The sequence below is a fragment of the Mesoplodon mirus genome (genome assembly GCF_964341445.2).
Source record: "Mesoplodon mirus genome assembly, chromosome: 6".
Classification (NCBI taxonomy): Eukaryota; Metazoa; Chordata; class Mammalia; order Artiodactyla; family Ziphiidae; genus Mesoplodon; species Mesoplodon mirus.
This window is the reverse complement of record NC_138982.1, coordinates 134072361-134098951: the sequence shown is the minus strand read 5'-3', so window position 1 is coordinate 134098951 and position 26591 is coordinate 134072361. Positions and strand designations below refer to the sequence as shown.

General features: G+C 40.1%; 2 protein-coding genes across 5 annotated transcripts in view; one reads left to right on the top strand and one right to left on the bottom strand.

The window, feature by feature from the left end:
• Positions 1-20460, top strand: part of SCAF4 (SR-related CTD associated factor 4) — a 59478-nt gene extending 39018 nt beyond the window's left edge. For 2 of the 4 annotated variants that reach the window (XM_082624565.1, XM_082624564.1), the window contains exons 17-20: positions 914-1079; positions 1169-1255; positions 1412-1603; positions 15423-16715. In XM_082624565.1, coding sequence (XP_082480691.1) covers positions 914-1079; positions 1169-1255; positions 1412-1603; positions 15423-16351 — 1374 coding nt within the window. In that variant the 3' untranslated portion in view covers positions 16352-16715. Of the gene's footprint in view, positions 1-913; positions 1080-1168; positions 1256-1411; positions 1604-15422; positions 16716-19897 lie in introns of those variants that run through there. The other 2 variants (XM_082624567.1, XM_082624566.1) reach the window with 2 other exon arrangements.
• SOD1 (superoxide dismutase 1) lies at positions 18954-26585 on the bottom strand. The gene is made up of 5 exons (XM_082624574.1): positions 26418-26585; positions 23172-23265; positions 21408-21477; positions 20469-20586; positions 18954-19367 (listed from the first exon to the last, which is right to left on the bottom strand). The coding sequence occupies exons 1-5, from the start codon at positions 26487-26489 to the stop codon at positions 19260-19262; spliced, it is 462 nt and encodes a 153-aa protein (XP_082480700.1). The 5' UTR covers positions 26490-26585; the 3' UTR covers positions 18954-19259.
• Positions 26586-26591: the final 6 nt, after the last annotated feature.

Sequence of the window (26591 nt, the reverse complement as noted above, 5' to 3'; positions counted from 1 at the left end):
GTTGCCTAGCATCTTCATTTTTCTTAGTGTTAAGAGAAAATTACCTGCTTTGATACATACTTAGCTGGGATATTTTATAAATGGAGTCCCCAAATTGGCACTCTTTAGCTGACCTTTCGGATATGCCCTTCCAGTGCAGGTTCTAAATAAGATTCAATGAATGTCAGCACTCATTTAAAGAAACTGGACTAATCTCTTAAGATTGATTGTACTTTTTTTTTTTTTTTTAACAATAGCTAACATATGTTGGGTATTTAAGTGCCAGGCACTAGCACTTAATATTTATTCACTCTTTAATCCCCATAATTATGTGAGGTTGGGACTTTTCCATTTTACAGATGAGTAAACTGAGGTCTAGGGAGTGTGATGTAAATAGCTTGCTCGGGGTCACAAAACGACTTGAAAGGGGGGGGCCAGGCACTTTGACCCTAAGGACCTGTGATCTTAATCACTGTGCAGATTACCAGGTAGCCTTTTTAAAAGTATTTCTCAAACTTATTGACCTAACCGTGAGACATTTTTAAACATATTAATGTTCTAGCAGAACACCAATATAGATGCTGGTGAATTACAGTGTGAATTTGCTGTCATAAAGTAGAGAGTAAATATGTGATTTCTGGGAATTCCTTGGTGGTCCAGTGGTTAAGACTCCGTGCTTCCACTGCAGGGGGCACAGGTTTGATCCCTGGTCGGGGAACTAAGATCCCGGATGCCGCGTGGTGCGGCCAAATAGAAAAAGGGAAAAATATGTGGTTTCTATTGTTTAGGGGTAGGTGCAGATTACCACCTGTTATCTAATAAATGTATTCACATAATAAGCACAATTTAGAGATTCCTTTTTTCTTTGTCTCTGCACACTGTGTGGGTGGGAGGGTGGCTAGATATGTGGCTTCATTTTCCTTTTTCTTTCTAGGTCCCACCACATCAGCCAGGACCTCCTGTAGTTGGTGCTCTCCAACCACCCACTTTCACGCCTCCTTTGGGAATTCCCCCTCCAGGCTTTGGTCCTGGTGTTCCTCCTCCTCCACCTCCTCCACCATTTCTGCGCCCAGGATTCAACCCAATGCATTTACCACCAGGTACACTAAGTTATTTGAGAAGACATTCTTTTTTTAGAGCCTGAAATAAAGTGACACAACTTCAATTGACATTATTTTTCTTATTCTAGGTTTTCTTCCTCCTGGACCCCCACCTCCTATAACTCCACCAGTATCCATTCCTCCTCCTCACACTCCACCAATAAACATCCCAAACTGTAAGCATGTTTTTCCTTTGTGTTCACTTGTCCTCTTGAAATTGAGAGTAGGAGGGAGAATGGACCAGTAATAGGACCTATAGTATGGCAAAAGAATGTTGACCGGGAGATAATTATTTATTCAGCTTCACATGTTGATGTAATTATATTCCTTAGCTACTATCGCTGGTATAAATGAAGACACTACAAAAGACTTATCTATTGGAAATCCCATTCCAACAGTGGTGTCTGGGGCTAGAGGAAACGCCGAGTCTGGTGACAGTGTGAAAATGTATGGTTCTGCTGTGCCACCTGCTGCACCCACGAATCTGCCTACCCCTCCTGTAACCCAGCCTGTTTCACTTCTTGGTAAGTTAAGTTTTTTATCATTAGTTTTCTTTCCCCTGCCCAAGTTAGGCTTTTTATATAAAAATGCTAATTTTGGTAAAATGTTCTCCGAGGCTATTTTTCTTTGAGGAAGATCTTTCTGTTAAATATGTGTACTTTAGTCTTTACCAAGAATATGCTCAAGAGAGCGCCTCAAAAATGAAATCATGTTTGTTTGTCTGTCTTGAATAAAAGTTTGGATTTGCACATCTTAATTTGGTATAGCAAAGTGATTAAACTAATCTCTATAAAAAGGAGTTGGTACATAGTCCATGATTAACAAAACCCCAGACATCGCAGCTTTATACGAGAGAGCATTTCTTTAACAATGTGGGTTTTTTCCCTGTCTGGACTAATTTTTATACATTTAAAATCCCTGGACTTTGGTAGCATTCTCTGTGGGCTAGCAAAGAAATTATCTTTGATACATTACAATAAAATGGCGTTGTTACCTGAGTGATAGTCGCACAGCCTGAGGCAGTGCTTTTTCCACTGACCCCTCATTGTTCTGCAAGAGTTCATCTGTTGTATGCTTTACCCACAACTCTACTTCTGTGATCCATGGAAGTGGGGTTTAGATTGTTTACATCTTTAGGAGGCCTTACCCTTGCTTGCTTGAATTATAAGTGAATATGTCATATACTTGTTAATAGTGACCATCCTATAACAATTAATAAATTGTTGTATTTGAAGTGGTATTGCCAAATACAATTAACACTTGATTCTCCTAATGGGTAGTTAATTCATCCTTAGTGTTAGAATATTCTAGTCCTGTGAGCCCGTTGTATTTTTCAGAGGTATGTGTGTACAAATGTTTGCTTTCATAATCTTAGTTTTTTTAAGGAAAGAGCGTATTGGTTACTTCTGGGATGTAGGACTGTGGGACATTGGTTTGTGATGTAGGACTTTTACTTTTCACCTACAGCTTTCAGTACTGTTGGAAATTTTCACTTTGTTGCATGTACTACATTTATAATAAAAATCAATTTATTTTTAAATGGCATGCTGTCTTCTGCCCTCTCCAAGACTGAGTTTAGGCTGATAATAAACTTGATTTTTATTTCTTTTAGTACACAGACTGGGTAATGGTAAAGAGGATTTAGGGTTAAAATTTGTCACAAGTAATGTAACAGTAGTCATCATAATGATGGAAAATGGTTTGTTTAATGGGGAGGTTGCTTAAGAGGTCTGTGCCCTAATGGAAGTCATAGTAGAAGGAACAGTGAACTAGGAGCCAGGAAACCTTAATATCTTTGGATCTCAGTTTTGTTATGCTTCTCCCCCCCCTCCATATTTGTAATAAGATGGTTACACAAGCATCACAGAATCTAAGTTGGGTAGAATTTTCTGATCAGCTTCTTTCCTCCACCCCACACGCATGCCCCTGATTGTGAATTCTCTTTGAAATGAAGTTTCCTACTCTGGTATCCATGGGTATTAGGCCACCTGAGACTTTACAGAATTTCATGCATTTGTGGTTTTTTTCTGGTCTTAGTAAATTCACTGAATGAATGAAAAGATTTCATCATCTCCAAGACTTTAATAACGACTACTTTCGAACAACCTTTAAGAATAAATAACCCAGGGAGTTCCCTGGTGGCCTAGTGGTTAGGATTCTGGGCTTTCACTGCTGTGGCCCGGGTTCATTCCCTGGTCAGGAAACTGAGATCCCACAAGCCACACGGCGCAGCCCCCACCCCAAAAAAGAATAAATTACCTGCCTTTTATTTAACATTTAGGTCTTGGAGACTCTGCCCTTCTATTTCTTATCACTACTGAAATATATAATTTAAACTCTCAGCCAACATGTGAAACAAAATAAAACACAAATCAGAAGTTGGTGAGCATGAAAAATAAACTTAGTAAGCTAGTCACTGCTAGAAAATAATTAAATTTCTTAGCATTTATCATTATCTCACATACCTGTTTGGATGCCCATCTCCTCCCACCCCCAAGAATGGAAGCTCCATGAGAGAGGACCATTATTATGTAAGTGGATGGATGGATGGTTTTCAGTGTAGGACTGTTTATACTTCACCTCTGATGATGATCTTTGTCTGTAACTTTTAAAACAAAATTTAGAAATTGAAGGCTGTTCCAGATCTGGAAAGGTTAAAATATGACATAACATAAAAATGAAAACTGTTTTGTTAAAATAGGCACTTTTAACTAAACTGCAGTAGTTTAGTTGAATCATGAGAAAGAGAGCCTTCCATTTTCCTTCAATTAGGAATCTTGAAAAGAATATCCCATGAATTTGACCTTTTATAGAAATGAGACTTTTTAATGTATATGCAAATAAAGGAGGATTTAACCAAAAGACTAATCACAATTCCATCGTTTTGATAAAGGAATATAGTAATCACATGCCATATTGTAGCACTAAAGGATTAGTAAATAGGTTGAATATTGTTGATGTTAACCAAGTAACAGAATACTAGAACTAAGATGCTTTCAAGTTTTCTCTTGGTGCTCTAATGTTTTCTCTTATGATAATAAAAAGCAATGTTATACTATACAGAAAACTTTAAGCCTAGAAGGTGATACTAAACTTGTTTCTTCAACTGTGAGAAAAGGAATGAAGTGTCACACCGGGGTGTTGTGATCATTCAGTTGGGCTAACATATATAAACAACTGACATGGGGCCTGCCACAGAGTAGGCACTCAGTGAATGGTGGGTGCTTATGACAGGTAAGGAATGTCATAGACGATATTTAGCATACCTAGAGAAGAGTACTGGAAATTCTAAAATTATATTGCTTACTTGTGATTTATTTTAAACTGTTACAATTGTGAGCAGAGGAAAGCAGCCTTTTTAGGGAAGTATGTACCTTGGCATGGTTGCCTCAGATATTTCGTGGTATATTAGACCAAGAGATAAGTTCACATGTATTAAAGTTCCATCAGTTGGCTTACTGAGAAAATGTGTGTTAGTCATAGTGGCATTTCATTTAAATAGCACAATATGGTATCTGTATTCTTCCTATTAATGATACTCAAATTGTTTTCTTACAATGGAAGCTAAATGTATCCTTGAGACTTAACTGAGTTCTTGGATCCTAATTTCTGAAATGTGGCAATAATAGTTTTAAAGTAGAGGGCCAAAAAAACATTTCAACAAACAGATCTTCCAAAATTCTGTTGTAGGCCCTGGTTATGAAGGAGGTGATGGGGTGCTTTAAGGATGGTTTGGTGTAAAGAAATTTCTGAATGATCAGACTTAAGTGTGGATGTTAGTTTGGGAGTGATGACTACCTCTTTCTGGAATTGGGCTGAAGTAGCCCTCGCTACCAGATTTGTAGGGAACTACCTCCATCTTTTAGAGATTTTGATTATTTTAGTAACTGACAATCTGAAAACATAAAACTATTCGATGCACAATAATAACTCATTATCACTTGATTTTAAAGGAATCTGTTCTTAGTACCTCACACTTCAAAATAGCTAGAGCAGTGGTCATTTCATAAAAGCTAAAGAAAACAGTACAGTTGTTGACCATTTAGGAGAGAAAGAATATTAAAGGTGATAGCAATTCAGTACATTCTCTTTACTGTATAAGTGTATGTGTTTACTTTTCCAAACTTTTGTATATGTATCTCTAATACAATGTACAGCATATTTTCATTTAAAATTTCATTGTAAATGTGAAATTTGGGTTACTTTGGTGTTCCAAACAATAAAAAAGTACACAAAAAAATGTTTGTTTGTGTTACATATCTCTATTGTGTTACCAGCATATCCATAATATCTTTTCAAGGAAAAATTAAGCTAAATCGGATTCATTCCTATTGTGGAAAATTAAAGTCTCTTCTCTTGCCAGATACATTTACTCATTAATTATTATTATACAGAGATTCTCTACAGTTTTGTCACACTGCTATAGATGATGGTAAAATTTATAAGAATTGGGTATGTGTAAGATTGCTTCTTATTGATAATATTTGTTACCAAATATTTAAAGCAAAAGTCACAGATTGGTAGCCTACAGGCTGACTTGCTGGGCAGTAGTATGATGTATACTTCGTGCTTGATTTTCACACATCCTTGCCTGGCCTCGATAGGCATTTGATGTTCCAAAATTTGGACACTTCAAGAATTATGTAGACAGAATTGGTTTGTGAATTAAACAGGCGTGTTTGCTTTTATGCAATAGCTATCTATGATCCTTAAGACTGCCTTGAAGGTGAATAATTTTACTATTAAGTTCTGTAATTCCTTTTGACTCTTGAACAACGCGGTGATTAGGGGCGCCAACTCCCATACAGTCAAAACTCCACACATAACTTTATAGTTGGCCCTCTATATCCGAGGTCCCACATCTGCAGATTCAACCAACTACGGATCGTGTAGTACATATTTACTGGAAAAAAAAAATCTGTATAAGTGGGTCCGTACAGTTAAAACCTGTGTTATTCAAGGGTCAGCTGTACTTTAAAATTGATATTTGACTTGTGATTTCACTTAGCTTTAGATTTTTCTGCCTAGAATTTTGATACTTTTATAATTAGTAATTTTTAACACTATAAATTAGAACATTAGAGCACCAATCTACTAGTGTGAATAACATTCAAAGGAAACCTGAAGAAAATTCTCAAAAGTTTTTTTAATGATAACACCTAATTTTTTAAACACTTTTTGCATTTTAATATTCTTCCTTATTGTAGACTTTGTTATAATATTGGTTATATTAAACTATAACCCAGAGGGGTCTACCAGATGTTTGTTTATCCTATAAAAGTGTTCTTTGAAAGCTTTAAAATATTTGAGTTGGTACTCTAAATATTGCATTATATTATTCCACTGTGTTTCCCAAATACTCATCACAGTGCCTTCAACTTTGTATATAACATTGTTCAATGAATGTTTTAATAGTGATCGATCCACAGCAGATATTTACCTTGGATGTGAATTTATGCATGAATACACACTATATTTTCTCAGAAGGCGAAGCACTTCAAACAAAACATGGAGAAGGTCTTGCACGAAAACTTGAAAGCTGCTTATCACATTGTCTCCATCTCTCTCAGCACTTCCTAGGCTGCAGAACTCCAGCCTAAAGAGTCTCTTTTAAGTTTAAATCTCTCTGACATCTCTTTGGGCCTGAGGAAGGTGGGAGGGGCAGAAACTCTGGGCTCTAGATTGATTTTGGTAAACAAAGATAATGCTGTGAAGAATTTCAGGTAAGATTTTTTCCAGCTAACATTGAAAATAAAATTTCCTATGGATGATCTCATTCAGTGATGGATTACCAGTATATCCCAAGCTTCTTGACTCTAATAGTACAACTCTTAACTCTAAGTCACGGCTGTTATACTTTGCCAGTTACAATAAAATAGCAATTCATATACAAGCAAATTCTTAAAAAACGACTATAAATGAGCTATAGGGAAATTGACCAAACCTTATTGTACGTTATTTTGCAAAAAATCCAGGGAGTCATTTTAAAGAGATAGTGGTCTCTGGTTCTTCATTTGAAATTATGGTTTTCATGTATTAGATTTTATCAAAACGTACCCCATGCTAAAAATAGATACACATCTTAGTCTGCCTGCGCTATATGTTATTGAAAACTCCATTTCTTTTAGCAATCTCTTGCTACCGTTCTAAGAACGATTCTTTTTTTTGGTATAATAATGTATGATGCAATCTAAAATGTGCTCTCTCTCATTCTTTGAAAACTAGCTCCGCATTTTTCCATTCTCCCCTTCTCCCATCACAGTACCTCCTGTAAGAATCACCTGGGAGTCTTTTCAAAATAATTAGGGCCTAAATGTTGTTAACTGGTGAACCTAGGCGAAGGAAATACATGTATGGGTTGTACTGTTATTTCAATTTTCCAAAGGTTTGTAGTTTTTTTTTAAAAAAAAACACTTTTAATGATTAAACAAATACATATATATATATGCCTTGGGGCTCTCAGGGCACTGGTGGGAGAGAGGAGATAAAAGTGGCTGGTATATCCTTTTCCTTGTATGAACAAATTTTGAGTTAGGTCCGTGCACAATGCCACAGTGACATTCATTCGTTTGGAATCAAGAAAAGGTGGAACTGCGACTAGGAGCAGAAAAGGCGGTTGTGAAAGAAATTGCAGCTTTTCTCAAAATTTCAGATATTCATAGGTTTACAATGGAAAGAGACTCACCGCCCTGGGGGAGAGACCTGGACCTTGTAGCCACTGCTTTTGTCCCCGAGAGGTATCTTGTTGATGAGTTTAGTCACCCCTAATGCCACCACCATTGATTCACTCATACGTTCAACATGTATTTACGCCAGTACCTACTGTGTGCCGGGCACCCTTCTGGGTACTAGAGATCCCTGAATGACAAGACAGGGCCTGTCTTCCTGGAGCTTACATTCTAGTAGGGACTTAGATAGTAAGTAAACTAATAATTTCCCATGAAGCTATTCCTCTGAAGAGAGTAAAGCAGAGAACGGGATTGGAGGAATGTCGTGTGAGATGTACTCTTTTATATAGGATGGCCAAGGAAGGCTTCTAAGGAGGTAATACAGAGAAATAATAGAGGAAGAGCCATAGAGACACCGGGAAAACATCTCATTTAGAGAGGAGAACAGAAGGGGGGCTCGGACTGAGAACAGACTTGGCTTGTTGGAGGGACTACAGTGGGCTGTTGGGGTTGAGCAGTGCGATCATAAGGAAGAGCAGCAGCAGGTGATCAGAGCTGGTTGTCGGGCCAGAGTACAACAGGAGGTATGGGTCTTCAACACTTTAAATCTGGTTTCCATCTTGCACAGGATTATGGATGGCTCTTCCGTAGAAAGCGAACTATAGGAGTTGGTAAGAGTGGAAAGGGGAGACTGGTTTGGATGCCATTGGAGTAGATTAGAGTGCCAACAGCTTGAACTAGGGTGGCACAGAAGAGGTAACAAGCATTTGGAATCTGAACTTACTTTGAAGATACAGCCTTCAGAATGGCCTTATTGTATATGTGAGAGAAAGGAGTCAGGAACAACTGTGTTTCTGACCTGAGCAATTTAGTTGAGTGTCATTGCCGTTCCTCAGATGGGCAGATCTCAAAGAGGAGTGGGCTTAGGATGAGGATGTCAAGTTAAATGTTGGATGTTTTAACTTTGACATTCAGGTGCAGATGACAGCTAAACAACTGATAAAGTCTAAAGATGTAAATTCTGCCGTAATCAGCAAATATAATATTTACAGCCACCAGAGTCTGTGAGATTACCTAGGGAGGGAGTGTAGTGAGAGGGATGAGCCCAGGAAAACGTCAGCGTTTAGCAGTTGAAAATACGATACAGAGAACTGAGACATGATGGGAACTCTCCTAAGGTGTTTGTATATATATCAATCCTTTAAGCCTTACAGTTCTTTGAAGTCAACACAGTTATCCCCATTTTGTAGATGGGGAATCAGAGGCATAAAGAGATGAAGTGACCTGCCCAAGGTCACAGCTCCATGTGGCAGCACCTAGAATTCAAGGTACCCTTATTCCAACACCTGTGCTTTTTAACCACTGTCCTCTACTGTTCCATCCAGCAAAGGATACTGAGAAGGTGCAGCTAGAGGGCTAGGAAGCAAAAGTAGAGGAAGGTATTCCGGAAGCCCAGTAAAGAAAGTTCCTAGGAAGGAGGGAGAGATCAACTATCAGATGCCATTTTTGGGTCAAAGAAGAGTGCTGAGACTTGCTAACGGGATTTATCAAAATGAAGGCTTCTGGATGACCTTGAGAAATGTGGTTTTATTGGAGTGGTGGGTTCAGAAGCCTATGTAAGTATATATAGATATAGGGTCAGGAGAGAATGAGAGACACAAGAAATGGATACAGTGATTTTGGACATCTCTCTGAGGAGATGTGCTATACAGGGGAACAGTGAAACGGGGGTGAGCTGAAGGGAGATATAAGGTGAGGGCAGTTCTTTCGTGTTTATTTCTAAAAGACAACTCTAGCATGTTCATTATTGGAAAACCCAGTAGATGGGAAATTTTTGTTGCAAGAAAGAAGAGATATTTGCTAGGTTGATATTATGTAGGAGAGGGTATGGATTCAGAGTTTGAACGTGGGGCACAGGTGTTGACAGATGGAAGGCGTAGTATGGATACAGGTGCAGGTAAATCGGTAGGTTTGGTGGTAAGCAGGTGGATTAAAAAAGCCTTTCTAGATGCCTTTTTAAAAAAATATATACCAACTAGGATAAATAAAATGTGGTATTTCCATTTAACAGTACTTGATAATGAAAAGGAATGAAGTACTTAATACATGCTACAACATGGATGGGCCTTGAAAAGATACGCTAAGTGAAAGAAGCCGGTCGCAAAGGGTCACATATTGTATGAGTCCACATTTATGAAATGTCCAGAATAGGCAAGTCCATAGAGACAGAAAATAAAATGTGTGGTTGCCTGGGGGTTGGGGTGGAGTTGGGGGGAAACAGGAAATGACGGTTAATGGATACAGGGTGTCTTTTGAGGTGATGAAAACGTTCTAAAATTTATTTCGATGGTTGCCCAACTCTGAATATATTAAAAAAAAAACATTGAATTACACCCTTTATGTGGGTGAATTGTAGGCTATGTGAATTTTACCTCCCAGAAGCTATATAAAACCAGCTAAGAATAGACAGGATTAAGGAGAAACAGGAACATGTGAAATAGATATCTAGAAACATAAGAATGTGAATTGACTAGGGAAATTAGAATTGCTGGCCAGGATTAAGGGAGCATTTGTGGTTGTAGTTATAAATAAAATGAGACCAGTCAGCATGTTGGAGGTGGTGCCCAGCCATATTCAGGTGCAGTTTAGGTAGAAGAGTTGCATTTAAAACCAGTGTTGAGGTTTTTCCAGGCAACATGGTAAGGGAGAACCGTGGACCGCAAGACAGGTAAGGAGGAGAGTAAAGACGTGAAGGGCATTGGGGACTTGATCCTAGTGGGATTGAAGGTTGTTCTGGGAAAGAGGGCCAGAGAGTGGGGTACTTGAAAGTGAGAATTCAGAAGTGATAAAGTTACTTGTAATGAAAGGTCCAGGACTTCCTAGAGGCGTTGGCTGTGGTAGAATGGAAGACAAGATGATGGGCGGAGAAGAGGTACAAGAACTGCCTTTTCTACTGATTGGCCTTTTCAGATGTTCTCTCTGCCCTTCCTCCTGCTCTCCCTTTGGTTTTTCACATAGCAAATCCTTGCTTTTTTCTTTTTTTCCTTTTTTTGAAAGATCCAACTTAAATTTACATCCTCCATGAAAGTGTTCAACTAACATTCTCCTGCCATTCAGGGTCCACACTGGTCTCCAGTCATGATATCAGCCGTCCCCTCCTTCACCACCCCTTTAATCTTTTAACAGACCTATTCTTTATTTCCCATAATTACCAACATCTTTGCTATAGAAAGCACTGGCACCTCCCCTTTAATCTTGATTTTTACTTCTTAATTGTGCATGTGGTTTTTTTTGATTCATCATAGGAAATAGCCTTGGTTATTTGAACTTCAGTGTATTTCTTATACTTCTTGAATTTAAATAGAGACATTTGGGGCTGTCACTTTTTCGGTCTGCCTTAAAATCTTGCTGTGTTAGGAAATTTGGAGTCTTCTGTCTTTAGTGTGAGTTTCCCCAGGTCTGAACTCTTCCCTTTTTTGTTTCATCCATGTTCTGGATAAGTTAACACCATGGCTCTTCTGAGCTCTGTACATTTAATCAGTCACTTCAGCACATTTCCACCAGGTATAGCCTAGGCCCCTCCAGCTCTCAGTATTAACATGTGAAATTTGTTGTCCGTCTCCAAAAATTGCTTCTCTTTCTAAATTCCTTCACTGAGTTGATGCCTTCATCCACCCACTCATTCGAAGCAGAGAGCTATGTTCCTCCATCTCTTATATTCTTCCAGTCCTGCCTACTAAAGGGCTTAAATCTGTTCATCTCGCACCTCGTTCATTTGTCCCTCACCTCTCTTCCCTAGATTCTTGGAATAAGAGCCTAACTACTCTTCAGTGTCCTCTGCCTCCTTGCTTTCCTGTATACTATTTGCTGGAGGGGTCTTTCAGAAATGAACATGAGGATCATCCCTGCTAAAAATTCCTCCGTGGTTTTCCCACCACTCTAGATCAAAGTCCAGGTTCCTTTTCATGGCATGTAAGACCTGGATTGCCCCGGCCTAACTGTTCAGCCTCAGAAACCTCATTTTTTTCTTTTTTAATTGATAGCAATCTGTATTCATACAGATTCTTTCTTGCTGCTTCAGTAATAAACCTCATCTTTTCTCTCCTTGATTTTCATCAAAAGACATTCTGTTGCAATTCTCAGAACAACACACTTTACTGCTTCGCTTTGCTAATAATATAATAGGCCTTTCCAGAAGCCGCTGTTCTCTTTAACCAGTGATGTCCTTCCTTAAATTGGCCTTGAATGTTCTTCCTTTCCTTTGGGACCCAATTCAGACATTCCCCTGGGACTCCTGCTCAGATTCACACACACTGACTTTGTCAGTTCCACCTCTGTCACCATAGTAGTGTGTGCCATCTCCTATAGCAGTTGACATTTATCTGTTTCTACTAGGTTATGTCCTGTTTGAAGGAAAAGATTATTTTTTTTAATCTTCATATCCCCAGCACATTAAATATGTTAATAATGTAAAGCTTAGGTGTTCAACATATGTATGAATAACTGAATTTCTTAAAGTTTTTAACTCTAGAAAACTTGTCAGGTATTTCACGTCCTACTTCCAAATAAAATGAATAATTGCTTTGAATGTCCTTTAGACTTGGGTAACTCACTGTGTATTCCACTGGTATATGCATCAAGACAGCTTTCCTAATAAAAATAAAAATGAAATTCAGCTCTTATACCTACCAAGGGCTTATGCCACCTGATATATTTTTTAATTAAATATAACTGTTATTATAAAAGCAGTACTTTTTTGTTCACTGCAAAACAACAGATGAGAAAAAAATATCTAATTCCACCACTTCTGTGCCCTGAAGGCCAACATTTGGAGCTATGGGAATTCTATTGGGGGAATCTGTAAACTTTGTTGGTCTGTAAAGGGTTAAAAGGAAATCGGCTTATTTACAAAAGAGGGAAAGAATTTGAGTGAATAATATTTTAAGTAAATCCCAAATACAAATATCCACATATATGGAATAGATGAATTAGGCTATGTTTTTCTCTTTATTAAAAATGTGCTTTGTAGGAGTTTGAAATATATGGGTAGTGTAAAAGTTAACCCTGTTAAATGAACCTGTATGTACCCTCAAATGCATGTTATAAAAAACTTAGAGATGTGTTGCTAGAGATCGGTTTATATTTTATAAAGAATCATTGCCCACTTGCTCTCTTCTGTACAAGATTGAGGTTGGGCTTGCTTCCTTTGGCAGCTGTCATATTGGTAGCCGAGGAAGCCATCATTATGGGGAAATCAGGAATAGGACCTTCCCATTGTCCTGCAAATGTCTGTTTCCTTCATCTGCACTTAATTCTTTTGTTAACAATAAGATGCTTTGAACCCCTCCCTCATTTTTCTAGTGTTATTTAAAACTTGGCTATTGGCCCCTTGAGCATATAGTTAGGTACTGGAATGTGCCACAGCAAGTCTTTAGCAGAGTAAACATGGACCATTTTCATCCTTGAGTAAAGCTGGTGGGAAAGTAAAGTTCGATTTGTTGAAGTGCTTCTCTATATGATGACTCTATTGAAGGAGGCTGTACATGGGTGCGCACATTTTATTTTGCTTGTTTTGAGTTGAAGTCCACAAATGTTGCGGCTCTACGATTTCTTTAAAAAGTGGGAGCAAGGATATATCCTAGGTGCCTTGTTATCCCCCGTATGGTATGTACTCAGTATATGTTCACTAACTGATACGAAGAATGTTGGTTGGCCATGAAGTTTGTATCAGTCTGAGATAATAGTCTAAGCTCTGTAACATGTTCACTGTCTGGGATTTCCGAAGGAGAGTGGAAAGAGGCCATGGGGTCTTGGCCTTGTTCATCCAATTCATCATTTCTGGCGTTTCACTATGGTAATTAGCATTTCTCAACTTTAGGCCTGACATATGGAAGCATAATTTTTTCCCAGTTGCCAAAGTGCTGGACTCTAAACAGTGGTGAATATTGGGGGACCAGGAGAAGCCAGTAAGATCTCAATGATCAGAAAAGAAAAATGTGTTTTTGCAAAGTGAAATATTTAGTGTTAGGATACTTATCTGTCAAAATAGATGCGTAGAATAATATTTTCAGCACTTAACTGTGCACCAAGCTCTGAGCTCATGCTTATGTACTTTATCCCATTTAATCGCAACAAGAGGCAGGTATTATTATCCCCATTTCTGAGGCGTGTGTCCAAGGTTGCTCCTATGTGAGATCCTTTTCACTGAATGTATTTCTCTTTAAGCATTTAAAAGAAGGTACTCTGTTTAAGTAAATACCAAAGCGGTGAGTCTTCATGTTAAGAGTTACAAACTGATGCACATACATTTTCCAGTCTACTCTATTTAGTGCCTAAGTCTCACAGAATAGTATTGGACCATATGTCCTGAGGAACAAAAACTGAAGTAGAAATTCTTGTCTATCATATTAGTATTAATTGTTAATACAGAAAATCTAGGAGCAAATAGGACTTGTTAAATGTTTGCTAAAGTGAGTGGAAGTGATTGAAACTGTAAACATAAAATAATACGATGCTGGGGACAAAAAGATGAATAAGTATCGGGTTTGCTCTCTGGTGGTTTTTCTGTCAGTGTCACGCAAGCATTTTTCTCACCATTGCCAGTTTATGGTCATAACCCACAACTTGCTCAAAGGCATTTCTGCAGTACATGGGTAAATGGCACATTCTGACAATAATAGGAACATTTTCCTTTATTACAATAACTCTTGTTGGTCATAGTATTTGCCTTGTGATGTTTATATTTGCAGAGAAATAAATTGAGAGACCACGATACCTGTTACTTAAGTTGTGAACCACAACAGATCCTCCTTTTCCATGGTATTATAAATGATGGGTTGAATTTGTTTGATTCTTAAAGCATAAGCACACTCGTGTAAATGGGAAATAAAGCAAGTCATTGTCACTTTGAGCAGCAGCACTAACTTTATCAGTTTTGCCACCTTTGGGAAAGTGAATAGAAGGTGACTGGCTGGGCACTCAGCATTGTTCAGCAGGCATTTTGGCATAGCAGTTTACACGTTATGCTGTGCTTTGAAGAGGGACTTGTAAAAATAAACTCTACATTTGTGTATGGACCTTTATTTTATAAACATTAATGCTTACTGCATAATAACTGCACAAAGCATTTTAATGACATAGAATCAAAGAAACCTCCCTCTTCACTGGATTTTCTGGGTTATTGACCTCATTTTTTCCTAGTAAAAAGTCAAATTAAGACTTAGAGTAAGAAGTTTTCTTCTAAGAGTACACCTGAAATAACCTTCAGTTGGGTCAAATAGTTCAGTTCTTTATCTCATTAGTTCTTTTATCTCAGTGCCCGTGTGTTTCTCAAGTATTTTGAGTGGTAAACAGCTACTAGTCAAGGCTGTCTAGAAGGAGATTCTGACATACTCTTTCCAGAATTTGGTATATTACAATTTCTTTTTGCAGCTTATTTTGACCTGTACCTATCGTAGGTAGATGTGTATACATAGTATGTATCTCCAGGACTGCTTGCCCTGCGTTGTTACTGGGCCGTCACATTTTTCTGCTAGGTAGACAGGCAAACAGTATGAAATTTGAAGGTTTTGGGTTGAATTTCATTTTGCTTCAAGCTCCACAGGAAATAATTGAAAATAGAATATGCTGCCTTCTATGTTATGTTATTTACACTTTAATTTTTATTGCCTCGCAGGTACTCAAGGAGTTGCACCCGGCCCTGTAATCGGGCTCCAAGCCCCTTCCACTGGTCTTCTTGGTGCCCGACCCGGCCTGATCCCACTCCAGCGCCCGCCGGGAATGCCTCCGCCTCACCTGCCACGCTTTCCTTTGCTGCCGCCGCGCCCCGTGCCTCCGCATATGATGCACAGAGGCCCGCCACCAGGCCCCGGGGGCTTCGGGATGCCTCCGCCTCACGGAATGAAAGGTCCCTTTCCTCCCCACGGCCCCTTCGTCCGGCCCGGTGGAGTGCCAGGGCTCGGGGGCCCAGGGCCAGGCCCAGGGGGTCCCGAGGACAGAGATGGAAGGCAGCCGCCGCCGCAGCAGCCGCCGCCGGCACCGCAGCCGCAGCAACAGCCGCCGAACCAGCCGCCGCCGAACCAGCCGCCGCCGACGCAGCCACAGCCCTTTAGAAACGATAACAGGCAGCAGTTCACTTCAGGTAGAGACCAAGAAAGGTTTGGAAGAAGATCTTTTGGAAATAGGGTGGAAAATGACCGGGAACGGTATGGGAACCGTCATGATGATAGAGAGAATAGTAATCGTGAAAGGAGAGAGTGGGGAAGAAGGAGCCCTGACCGGGACAGGCACAGAGACTTGGAAGAGAGGAATAGACGCTCTAGTGGGCATCGAGACAGAGAGAGAGATTCTAGAGATAGAGAGTCTCGTAGAGAGAAGGAGGAAAACCGAGGCAAGGAGAAGCCCGAGGTGACAGACAGGGCAGGCGGTAACAAAACCGCTGAACCTCCCATTAGCCAAGTGGGAAATGTAGACACTGTTTCAGAACTTGATAAGGGGGAGTCTGAGTCTGCAGTTGTAAAACCTTCTGAAGAGTTACCTGCTGAGGCTACCTCATCCGTTGAACCTGAAAAGGATTCTGGCTCAGCAGCCGAGGCTCCTCGTTAGAGACTGGAATTTGTCCACATGTGACAGTGACACTTCCTGGAGTGTAGAGCTTGAAGTGTACAGATGCTGTATTATACTTGCTCCTGCTATATCACAGCCCCGCAGTAGTTGGTGGGGAATTGTAAGCAATTTGATTGCTTCCCTTCTATTTAAAAATAGCCACAAAATAACAAAAAATACTGAAAATATGAATAAATATTACCCTTTTTGCTGTAACTTTTTAAAAGTTTTGACTTTAAAAAGTTTACAAATCGTAATTAGAAGTGCTCTCTATTTTTTTTTTTTTTAATTTAAGACAAGGTAACGGTGAAAGCTCCTCAAAAACAATAGGGATGTTTTTAATAAACTCTATTTTCGTAACAAACTTTAATGTGTGCTATTCTTCCTACACTGCATTAAGGTGGAAAAGGATTGTTCACCATCAAAGTTTGAGCTGTTAATACTGTGTTGGAGTCTAAATTAGACTTGTATATTTGATGGAAATAGGCATCTTTATGTAGTTATTCTCAAACACTTCCATTTGTAATATTTTTTATTTTTAGCATTTCAATCGTAAGGCAAAGGTTAGTGGTTTTAATGTTAACTGAAAATCTTGTTTTGGAATTCAGTCAAGGTCTTCTTGCCATTGGCTTTGTGGTAAATGTTGCCCTAAATAATTGTAAAAAAATTTTTTCGCTGGGGGGAAAAACTGGACCCCAACATTACCCGTTGTACTATAAATTATCTGATTGCTTGGGTATTACTTACTTAGAAAGAAGGTTGGGTGTTTTTCTTAACCATCCCATTAAATTTTTCAAAAGGGTGAAAGAAATCAAGGTTAGTATTTGCAACCTAAAAGCTTACGGTCTTATCTGTTTAAGGACTTAAATGCAACCTATTGTTTCTACAAGCCTTGCCTGTTGCCTTTCTTTACCATTTTTTTAAAGTCCCCTGCTGGGCAGAGGTAAACTGAACTTTTTGCCACTTACAAAGTACTTCTCTCTTTTCCTTAAAATTGTTGGGTTAACTAGGAAAATTAGTTGTAGGTTATCCAAGAGCTATTACATGAAGACATCCAAAGCCAAATCAAACCTATACCTGAAACAATAGTACAGAAAAGCAGTTACATAAAGCTGCTTACCTAGTGCCAGGGAAAAGACCATTAACAAACAAACATAATCCTAGAACTTTTGGCCTTGAAGCTTTTTTTCTTCTCAAATCACATTTTTAAACTGTCCTAGTTTCAGTGTGTGTTAACAGATGATAACTTTTCTTTACCCCAGGCGAAGCTGCTTTATTAGTTTGGTTTTGAGTTTTCTGCAGCAAGACCTTTGTTTTGATGGGGGCAAAGTGTATTTATCTAGGGCAATGTTCTCGAGTCCCTGCCTTTGGAAAGAGAAAATCCGGTTTCATATATGAAGATTTGAGTTATAAAATCTATCCTCAGTATTATGTTGGCCCACTGAGAAGTTTAAAAGTCCCAGCTGAAACGGCTTTTGGAAATAAATATACACCTGATTGACTGGTGTTCAGATTTCAAGGACTCGCAGCCCTATATTTCCAATTGAAAGTATTAAGGTCACCCTATTTGCACATGACAAAACCCCTAAAGTACCACGTGGTAGTAATTACACTTGAGGCTTTAAAGGACACAAGCAAGTCCTGTATTTGCGTCTTATCCCATTTATGTAACAAAACTGTACATTATGAAATCTGTTAGTGTTTGTTTTTAAATTCCCTACCTGATGGTAGTTGTAACCATTATTGTGAGCATACTGTTATCACCAATTTAAAAATTTGAAAACAAACCACCACTACAAACTCTTACTCTAAATTAGCTTTTCCTCTCCTAAGTGATCTTCGCTTGATAAAGTCCATCATGTAATTTATGACCAACCAGAACTGTTGCTTATCTGGCTTCTCTATCAGAAGTAATATTCCATAATTTTCGATTAATAAACTATAACCCTCAGTCAAACCTGAGTTAGATTAACACTTCGCTTAAAAGCATCCTCTTGCAGATACGTATTTCCATTAAGAGAAACAGACTTGAATTCGCTAACTGGGTGTGTCAGTTCTTGTACTTAAACAAACAGAGCCCACAGTCAGACATCTCTTTGCTTCCACCTTACAGTGGCATAATGTATTTCTTTAAGGAGCTTATCTGAAAGCAGATTGTGCCAACCTCTACTTTTATTATAAACTAAACGTTCATGGTTCTACAAAAATGGAGTATGTGCTATTATTTGACAGGTAGGTAAGTCTTCTCAGCTACCTGAGGCTCTAACTAACTTGCCATTCACAATTTCACTGAAAGTTGTCAAAGGGCTCTCTTAAACTGTAACATCTACTTTTTAAAATAAAGGTACCACTTTAATTTCCCTAAAGCTAACAAAGGATAGCCTATTTGTCTGAGATTAAAGTTCAGCTTAGTCTTAGCTAAATGTACCAGTTGCTAAAATTTTAAACATTTTGATCTCATTTACAACAAACACTTTCAAAAAAGAGCTCTATGAAAGTTAATACCCGTCAACATATTACTAAATTTGTTCCATTCAAGCTCTGTGAATGAGTATCAGAGCTAATTCAGAATTTCAATTTAGATACTTTAATAGGCTCAAAATACAGTAGTGCCACAGAGAATGTTTATTGCAGGCTTGAGTGAGAACTGAAGAAATTCAGACAAATAATATCCATATGTGACTAAGTTTGGCAAAATACAGAGACCACTGAAACAAGACACTTTGAGTCTTATAAAATTATACAAGTGATCATAAGTCCGTTCTTATTACAGGTACTTAAAGCAATTAAAAGTCACACAAAATACACTTTTAAGGTTACGGTGTTTAATGTTTATCTAGTTAAATTTCTACAACTAGCAAGATAACATATGAGTTACTAGGACTCAAGACCACCTCCTAGGGAATGTTTACTGGGCGATCCCAATTACACCACAGGCCAAACGACTTCCAGCGTTTCCTGTCTTTGTACTTTCTTCATTTCCACCTCTGCCCAAGTCATCTGGTTTTTCATGGACCTTTAAAAAATTTTAAGAACACATTAACTTAGGGCTATCAAGCAATTACCATCTCTTCTCAACAATACCCAAAACACTTAAGAACCATTTAATATTAGAAAATAACATGTTAAAATAATTTTACTAGGAGGAAAGTATACTAATATTTAATCTAATAGTAAAAAGTAGAAACTACTCCTCAAAGCTTTTTCTTGTTGATGCAAAGAAATAGTTACCCTTAAACACTAGGTAAGCAGTGCTATCTCTAAATCAAATACAAAAAACCCATACAATTAGGTTACACGGCTGCCACATGCTGAATCCAACATGAGAAATTCTAGTAATCTCAGTTACAGTAGTCATTCTTTTATTGTATAAATTGCTTTGGGGGAAAAGAAAGTAAACAACAAAAAAGAACATCAAAATCATGCCTAATTACGGACCCATAAACAAGAGGTAATCCTAAAAATATCTGGACGTATTCAAGCAGTAGTATTTTAAATTTTGCTCATCAAACACTGATACGTGATTTTTCTGCTTCACAACTACAGGTGAAGAAAATTCTAAGAATAAAAGGGTCAACTGAAAGGAGGTGTCTACTGAATGTTAACTGTCCTCTGGGGCAGGCAAAAGGGAGCCTATCCTAGGTGGTGTTCTGTATGAACCAGATGCAGCTCTACGTAACTTGGGGCAACTGCTTCCCACATATTAAACAAGTGATGATAACCTGCAGACATGAATGAATATTAGTACTGAGGTCCATCCGATTTCAGACTTAAGATGCTCTGGTTAACTACAAGGGGGAAACCCAGTAGTGGCAAGAAAGTCTGGCCACTTAAAAACTAGATAAAGACCACTCCTGTTTCTGTAACACAGATCTAATTAATATGATCAAATGTAATCTACTTTATTACCACATCTTAGCAAAACAGTGTTCTTAACTGACCTAGATCATTAATTCATCTTCACTGTAATCGTCCAATAAAAGAATTGCTTTTCCTAATCTGAACTAAAAGTACAATTTATATGGATCCTTAGAAACCAGGACTAATAATCATGAAAACATATGTGACCATGTGTTAGAAGTAATTTTATGCATATGCTTATTATATGAACACTTACCACCATTGTGCGGCCAATGATGGAATGGTCTCCGCAGAGTGAGATTATAGGATCTTCAATATACACTTTGGCCACACCACTTTGGTCAGCCTTCACATTGCCCAGGTCTCCAACGTGCCTAACATTGAAAAAGCATTAGAGAGATTAGGACTGGTTTCTATTTAACTTTAGTTCATGAGCTAAATTAAAAATGGACTGAGTCAGATATACAAGGGTGGGCTAAGAGGTGGATATAGTCTATATCAAATAGAACCCACTTTTCCAGACTGACAAAACCTTGAAAACATGTAAGTTTAAAAACAAGTAACTAGATGTTCTAGACACACAGCTCTTCAAACACAGGCTTCAAGTCTATAAAGCAATGCTCTGGGAAGAGTGGTGGGATGGGGTGCACCTCTAATTTCACAGGTAAAGGACCAAAGGGTAAACTCTAAGTTACTGAGTTACGCCTGTTAATTCCTGGCATGGCAGAGCTATGCCCCTAGGCCTCTGATATAAAAATAAATTAATCCTTGTCCTTTAAGTTTAATATTTTCCTGAAAGGCCCTCAGAAAACAAGTACATACAAATGGGAGTCTCACTGAATTTTCAATATCAAATTTTTACCTACAAACCTTCCAGTGTTTCACGATGGTTTATTCTGCTAGTGGTTGACAGTACTGTTATTCATGACATTTCCTGTATTAGTTCCCTTTGACACTTGTATGAGCTCTATATTCAATAAATGCTACAAAACCAAATCGCTTTCAGTGTCCCTATTTGTCAATTCCTTAGCCCAAGGAGTAAGCCATTCCAGCACTTGGGGGCAAGGGGTTACATGGGGGCAGCAAACTCAAGAGCAGAGGCGCAATTATCTTAGCACGCAATGTGCAAGTCATATATCCACACTGTCCCCTCAAAGCCGTCGCTATCATTTCAAAAAGAGTTAAGGTCACTCACCTCTCTTCATCCTTTGGCCCACCATGTTTTTTGGATAGAGGATTAAAGTGAGGACCTGCACTGGTACAGCCTGTTTACCAAAAAAAAAAAAAAAAAAGTTAAATTATGAATCAAAATTCCAAAATAAGTTCTAAAAAGAAACTGGTCATTGCTAAAAACCTCAAATGGAGAAAGTACTGACCCACACTGTGACTTCTAGGCTAATAAAAACAGAAAGCAACACATTAAACAAAACGGGCAGGGAGTAAAGACATTCTAACTACTGGGTAACACTGGTAAAGTTAAATTAATACCCTTCTCTGGGCTTTGGTTTCTTCACTGCCCTGTAAAATGAGAAGGCCAAGACTTGATCTTCAACGGTTCTTCTATTAAAATCCCATGATAATGATCCTAGTTCACATGACAACAGGACACCTCAACTACAAAAAACTCATCTCCCCAGCCACATACTACCAGGCAGCTCTCCTGTTAGTGGCCTTTACTTCGTGCATGCAGAATGTAAAACGGCACCTTAATCCAAGGGCTGCTGCCCGGCACAACTCTGGGGCATTCACACTGTATTCTGTAAAAATGGCACTCCAGTGCACCAGGGAACAGCATTCACACAGAACACAACCACAACAATGGAGGAGGCTCTTTCATGACATGGTTCTTCATTCAACAGCTGACAGAAAGTCTCCCCTGTTTACAGCTTTTATCCATCCTCTACCCAGGGAGAAGACATGCAGGTTACAGAAAGTAGCACAGTAAGTCAAAGCCACAGAGCAATCACCTCCCAAAGCAGAAGCAGTAAAACCAAAAAAAAAAACGACTCAAGGAATTTTTTTTTAATTAATAATTTATTTTGGCTGCGCCGGGTCTTCGTTGCGGCATGCCGACTCTTAGTTGCAGCATGCATGCGGGATCTAGTTCCCCAACCAGGGATCCAACCCGGGCCCCCTGCATTGGGAACGTGGAGTCTTACCCACTGGACCACCAGGGAAGTCCCGGGACTTTTTATAATTGTTGAAATGGATCAAATCTGATCATTAAATCACTATTTACAGAAACCAAATTATGGAACATTAAAAACAAGTTCTAAGACGGAGGGGATATATGTATACATTTAGCTGATTCACTTCACTGTATAGCAGAAACCAACACAACATTGTAAAGCAATTATACTCCAGTACACACACACACACGTTCCAGCACAATGCATTAAGTTCTCATCATCAAAAGTCTGAACACTAAGTTTACTCAAATACAGCAATTTAACCCATAAGCTTTTGTTGACTTGCTTCTAAACCCAACTTGAGAAAATGAAGCACAATCCAAAGCGTGAACAGTTTACACCCCCTCATCAGTTTGTACCTTGCCCCTCCCCGCTAAGGCCCTTAGGCTAGAGGCACAGAGCTACCTCGCAGGGTTCTGCAGATAAATGCACCCTGCTTGCCACACCCGCCCTCAAGCCCCAGCTCACCAACACCTGGGAGTAAAGGGGAAGGTCAGAAAGAAGCTGTGTTGTTTTCTACTGTTTTCTTAAAACACACCTGAGACTCTTACATAATCAACCCATAATCAGGATACAAAACCAACTCCTTCTTCCATTCCACACGGAACAGTCAAAAGCCACTTTTTATCCCTGAGATCGACTTTAGTAGTCATATTAACTTGACTTTTAAAAAAAAATGTCGCAAGTTTTTAACGTTTGGGGGTAACTCTACTCAAGTGTATCTTATTAGGTGAAATAACTGTCAGTCACTAAACCAGCACAGCACCCACCTTGAGTATTATCTCCAAATTGATGGACATGGAATCCATGATCGCCTGCAGTCAATCCTGTAATGGATCCCGATACCACGACCGTCCCATCTTCCTTTATTCAAAGAAAAGTGCAAGAAGTTTGAGACAGCAAATGCTTCTGAACAAGGAAAACAGTTGAATTATCTTTACCACTCACAGGAAAGTGATAAGAACATGGACTCAGGAGTCGAAAAATCTGTGTCCAAATCCCAGGTCCGCCACTTTCTAGCAGTGAACCTCCAGCAAGCTGCTAAACTACTCTATTCATATGTAATATGAATAAGTTCTTGTTTATTATGTAAATACTTCAAATAGGTCGTACTTGCGCATAGTGAGTGTATGTGTACAAATCAACCTTTTGAACCCAAATGTTAGCACATGATACACTTTTTAGCGCCCTACTTCCTTCATGCACTCTTCTATGTTAGCAATCATACAAATTTGCCTTAAAAAGAAAAAAAAAATATCCAACTTGCTACCCTAGGATCCCTGTTCTCCACTCTCCACCAGAGGGGTGTTTATCAGTTTCCAGCATGGCTATTTTTGATTTACAGCCAGAAAATATCGTACACCTCACTGCCCCTGGAGGACTGATCCTAGTGCAACCAGAAGTACGGCTTTCTCAAGTCTTTTTAGGCATTGAAACCTAGATAACCTTTCCACTACAGAGACCAAAAAGAAAGGCCAATAAAACACTAAAGCAGGTGAAAAAAAACACACTGCAATTCAGGCAATGTTGATGGATAATGGTACCGCATGCTACATACAGAAATCAAAGAAGTTACTTCTACAGCTACAAAGAGATCTTAGGAAGTAAAATAAAATAGACACAGCATCCACACCATATAGTAGTACACGACGGTGTCTTTGTTGTTTAAAAAGCCAGGGCCAACGGTTCCAAGAGGTGTTGGCCTTGAAGACCCTACTTTCCCCTGGCTAGATACCACTGCTCAACGGAAGTAGCCTGGCAACTGCCGCCTCTTGTGTTTCTTTTTGAGAACAGATACACTATGATTCTTCTACGTACAACCGTTAATTTTGGAGAACCCCAAATGTGAAAGTTATTCCCCAAAACATGCCACGTCATCAAGAGCACAGACAGACGAACATGGCAGGTTCTTCCAAGCCTCCACTTAATTGGTAATGCACAGAGCACAAGAAGTTCAACAGTAAGCTGCCTGGGTACAACCCTGCAGGGACCAGGCTATTGTCTCAAAGGAGTAAAACAGGTCAGGGAAGCAGGAGGAATGTACACTGGTCCAGAACAGCGTAGCCCTGGGCTAATGAGGGCTCCGTCTGGGCAGACCTCCAGATTTTTCAAGAGAAGCTAAGAATTTGGACTTATAGGTGAAAATTTCCGATTTTTGAAACTGGAAACTAATCCAAAATTTTAAACACTCAGTAGGCCAAGAAATACAGTTTATTGTCAATTTAATACATCTGCATATCCAAGGGTCTTTATCAGGTACAAAAAGCACCACCAAAATGAAGTTGGAACTTAAAAGAGGGGGAGCCACAGAAGCTGCTCAGGGAAGGTGGAAAAACCAGTGTGACTTCTGAATGCAACACCAGGAGCCGTTTTCTCAATGGCCACAGGGAAAGAATCCCTCAGAGGCTTCTTAGGTTCTCTAGTGGAGAGGAAAGGGGATGGACAAAACCAAGTCTTGCAAATGAAAACTGCAAAATTCAGTCAAATGTCAAAGAGCCTCTTCCAGAAAATTTGGAAACCACCTAAAGGAAAAAATTAAGCTCAAATATAAGCTCTCTCTCGTCTAAATCTCACAGATGGGGGACACTTACCTAGATTCCTTTGCATGTCCTCTCACATTTCCAGAAACCACTTTAACGACTAAATCTCATTCATATTCCCTCATGATTAACAAGCCAACATAAACAACTTTCCACCCACTGGTAACCTAAGATGTGGGGGGACAGTCTTATCACAAGCACCTTCCTCACAACACCTGTGTTCTGCAGTATTATCAATGAGTATGTATGTCTGTACACTTTATTTTACAAGATTTGTTCAGAGGTCTGTCCGCTACCCTCTCAGTGAACAGGCCCACCGGTAGAGAAATTTCGAAGTCACTTTACCGGGAATTTGTTTAAACGAATGCTCCAAGAACAGAAGTGACAATTCCATGCAATGGAAATACTCTGGGTCTCCTAGCGCTGGACTTCCAAACCTCGTCCACTACCCTCTACCAACAGGAATTCTCAATTCTCCATGCACTGTTAAGAACGACTCGGGAAGCTTTAAAAAGAGCAACACTAAGACTGCGCCCCATCAGGTTTTGATGTAACTGATCCGGAGTTGAGCCCTGGTATCTGTAGTTTAAAAAGCTCCCCAAATGAGTCTGCTGTGCACCCAGAGTTAAAAATCGCTCCTCTGGAAAACCCCCAACAAGGGAGGCTGTTAGATTTCTGGCTTTTGGAGCTCCGGCCAGGGCCGTCCTCTTCGCCCTTAGAGGAGGACCCTGACCTAGAGCAGGGATCAGCAAACTTTTCTGTAAAGGATCACTGTCGCCTACTCTTGTTTTCACGACCCTTTAAACACAAACATAATAAAAGCATAAATATACAAAAGCCACTGAGCTCGAGGGCTGTACAAACACCGCCTCGGGACAGATTAGGCCCGCGGGCCGCAGTCTGCAGACCCCCTGAACTAGAGAGCTCAAGCTGGAAAGGAAGTCCCAAACGGATACGGATGCTACGAGACCCAGACGGCCCAGCCGCATCCGCCACCCCCGGGTCTCAAGGACCGGCCAGGCCTCGGACTGCGCAGCTCAGCATCCGCGGTATCTCAGGACCCAGAAACTGAGCCCGCAAAAAGCGCCGCAGCGTCCTCAAGCACCTCAGGTCTCCGCCCGGGCCTACGGACGCCGAGGAGGCGCCAGGGCAACCGGCTTTCCTCCCACGCTTTCTTTCCCTCCGAAACTCGCGGTGGTCGGCACCCACCGGGCCGGCCGGGTGTTCCCTCCCTGCACTCCCGCCCAGGCCTCGCCACGCACAGCCGCTGCCAGGCTCGCCCGGTGACTCAGCACTCCGCGGCCGCGCGCGGCTGGCGGCTCTGAGGGCGCCGCACGGCCGAGGACCCGGGGGACGCCGACCCGCCGACCCACGCGCCGGGGGCGTGGCGAGGTAGGCCCGAGGCCCCGCCGGCCGCTCCCGGGCACAGGTGTGCGGGCCCGGCCTCGCCGCCTGTCTCCCCACGCCGGTCCTTGCCTTTTGCTCGAAGTGGATGGTACCCTGCACCGGGCCGTCGCCCTTCAGCACGCACACGGCCTTCATCACCATGACTCGCGGGGACGCGCTCCGGTCCACTGCGAAGGCCACACGAAAAGCGGGAAACTGCAGAAGATGCCGACGCAAACAGACGACGCAGCACCACGCCGCGCC

What these genes read in the sequence shown, in the direction of transcription:
- SOD1 (XM_082624574.1), bottom strand. Translation starts at nt 26,489, where the DNA reads ATGGTGATGAAGGCCGTGTGCGTGCTGAAGGGCGACGGCCCGGTGCAG. An exon ending in CCATCCACTTCGAGCAAAAG is followed by an intron (nt 23,266 to 26,417) that starts GCAAGGACCGGC and finishes CTTTGAATAAAG; the next exon opens with GAAGATGGGACGGTCGTGGT. An exon ending in ATTTGGAGATAATACTCAAG is followed by an intron (nt 21,478 to 23,171) that starts GTGGGTGCTGTG and finishes TTTGGTAAACAG; the next exon opens with GCTGTACCAGTGCAGGTCCT.